Raw genomic sequence first — 2,163 nt, 5'->3', positions numbered from 1 at the left:
TGCAGCCCTTGCTGGATAGAGGAAGCTGGGATCTCTCTGAGCTAGGAAATCACAGAGTCAGCCAGGAGGACAGAACCACCCAGGGCTGCAGGCCACACAGGGCAGGAGGAAGCTTCAGAGCACACGGACCGGGGAGCCGATGCTGCCTGAGGAGAAGCTCAGACCACACTGGAGACACCTTCAGGATGGGTCATGTGTTCTGCGCTGGATTCTCCAACTGTGCATTGTGAAGAGGCAAAGCTAAGCCCACTGCGCTCCATCAGACCATGTCCTGGGCCAATGCCTGGGCCCAGTGTGGCATAGACTATGGGGGACCCAAGACCTCTTGAGGCCCTGCTCACCCTCTCCCTACTCACCTGCTGTCCTGCTTTTGCTCTGGCGCTGGTGTCGGAGGACAAGGAAGAGAACGAGGAGCAGAAGCAGCAGGACTGATGCCACCAAGACCCCGATCAGAGCCTTCAGGTGCCATGCCAGTCCTAGGTGATGAATTCAGTGTGGAAGACAAAGCAGTGACTTTGTAAGTGGAACACCGTGCTGACAGGTTGAGTATTTCTTGTGTGCCTGGCTCATGCTTGGTTGTTGGGCTCCTTACCCCAGCCCTCAACAGTTGTGGGACATGTGATTGCGCACCCCAGGCAGTGGACAGACAAAGACACAGGCTCAGAGAGGCAATCAGTGCCGCAGACCTCCCAGAAGGAAGAAGGCTTCCTGGGCCTGAAACTTGGAGGTGTTGACTTCCAGCCTTGTGAACTGATGAGGAGAGAAAACCTGAGCAGGCTGTCCTGGTTCTGCCCCTGCCCTGCACACTGTCCCTGTTCCTGAACAGAGAGACAGGACCTCCACAGCATGGGGACCTGGAGGCCCACCCAGGACGGGCTGGTCCGAGTCTGTATCCCCAGAGCAGCTGCACCAGCCCCATAGTTCAGCCACTGCCCCTGCTCCCCCAGCAGTGCCCTCATTCTCCACCTTGGTGTCCAAACTCTGGAAGGAGTGGCTGGTTCTTAGAACCTCCTAGGAGGGTTGTGGAGGAAAGGGGCTGGGCTCCCTGCTCCAATTTCAGCTGCTGCTCCTTCCAGGCTGAATCCCAAAGCCTCCTGCCCCTGGACACTGCCCCTGTCAGCCCAGATCCCGAGCCCTGGTGTTCCTGGTTCCCTTCCACCTTCTCTGTGCCTGGAATCCAGGGGAGCTGAGACTGGAACCAGGACTGTGATTGACTGAGAATCTCCAGGCAGCCTGGACACAGGACTTTGAAACCGAGCCCAGGATGCTCCTGCTGTGGGGCTGCATTCTGAGGACAGGACATGGGGTTTCAGATGATTCTGGGAATGGGCAAGAGGAAGGCGAGGTTCTGGGCTGCCCTGGTGAACCCATATCTGCTCTCGCCTCTCCCTTTGCCCTGTGGCCTCACTTCAACCCTCCTGCTACCCGCCAGGAAGCTCTGCCAGCCTGTGGTGCTGTGGCCATGCATGAGCAGAGCCAGCTGGCCTCCTCCTCTGAGGGCTGCACTTAGCCCACTCTGACTGTTGCTTAACTCTAACCCCATGAAGAACTGTCCTTGGAGCAGTGTCACAGGGACACATACCAGAGAGAAAGGGTCCAGGATAGCTCACCTGAGACCTCGAGCTCCACAGCATCACTGGGCTGTGACAACAGATAAGGAGTTGAGTTCTGAGAGCCATAGCACCTGTAGGTGCCCCTGAAGGATGAGCTTGCAGCTCCCAAGGAGAATTCTGCTTGTGACTGCTGAGCTTGGGATTCTGATCTCAGACGCAGTGGGGGATCAGCTGCCCCCTCCTTGGACAGAAGGAAAGTGTCCATTGGGTTCTGTGACTGACAGAGCAGTGTCACATTCTCTCCTGAGGACACTGGTGGTATTGGATGCACCGAAAGAGAGGGTGTGGCAGTGAGCTGTCCTGGAGAGAAGGAGGGTGGTGAGGGGTGGCCCCAGTTTGTCCTTAGCTGAGGCCTCAGCAAGGCTGTTTCTGTGAACCTTCGTTCTCTGCTTCCTCTGAATCTGCCCCTCCTGGTCTCCCATCCCACTGTTTCCCTCCCTTCCTGACACCAAACCATGCCATCACTTCCTCAGCTCTCCCGGCAGGGCCTGTGCAGAATCTGGGTCCCTGACTGAGCCCTGGGCTCCTCACCTGGGATCAGGATGTCCAG

General features: G+C 57.5%; 1 protein-coding gene across 1 annotated transcript in view; it reads right to left on the bottom strand.

The window, feature by feature from the left end:
• Nucleotides 1-42: 42 nt before the first annotated feature.
• Nucleotides 43-2,163, bottom strand: part of LOC101582592 (leukocyte immunoglobulin-like receptor subfamily A member 6) — a 5,321-nt gene continuing 3,200 nt past the window's right edge. Inside the window, exons 7-9 of the mRNA XM_023708733.1 lie at nucleotides 1,611-1,908; nucleotides 1,160-1,288; nucleotides 43-476 (exon numbers count right to left, since the gene is read on the bottom strand). Of these exons, the coding sequence (XP_023564501.1) occupies nucleotides 349-476; nucleotides 1,160-1,288; nucleotides 1,611-1,908 (555 nt within the window). The 3' untranslated portion in view covers nucleotides 43-348. The remainder of the gene's footprint in view (nucleotides 477-1,159; nucleotides 1,289-1,610; nucleotides 1,909-2,163) is intronic.

Source organism: Octodon degus, unplaced genomic scaffold, assembly GCF_000260255.1.
Source record: "Octodon degus isolate 3935 unplaced genomic scaffold, OctDeg1.0 scaffold00521, whole genome shotgun sequence".
Taxonomy (NCBI): Eukaryota; Metazoa; Chordata; class Mammalia; order Rodentia; family Octodontidae; genus Octodon; species Octodon degus.
The sequence above is the reverse complement of the archived record's forward strand: the minus strand, read 5'-3'. Positions and strand labels throughout refer to the sequence as shown.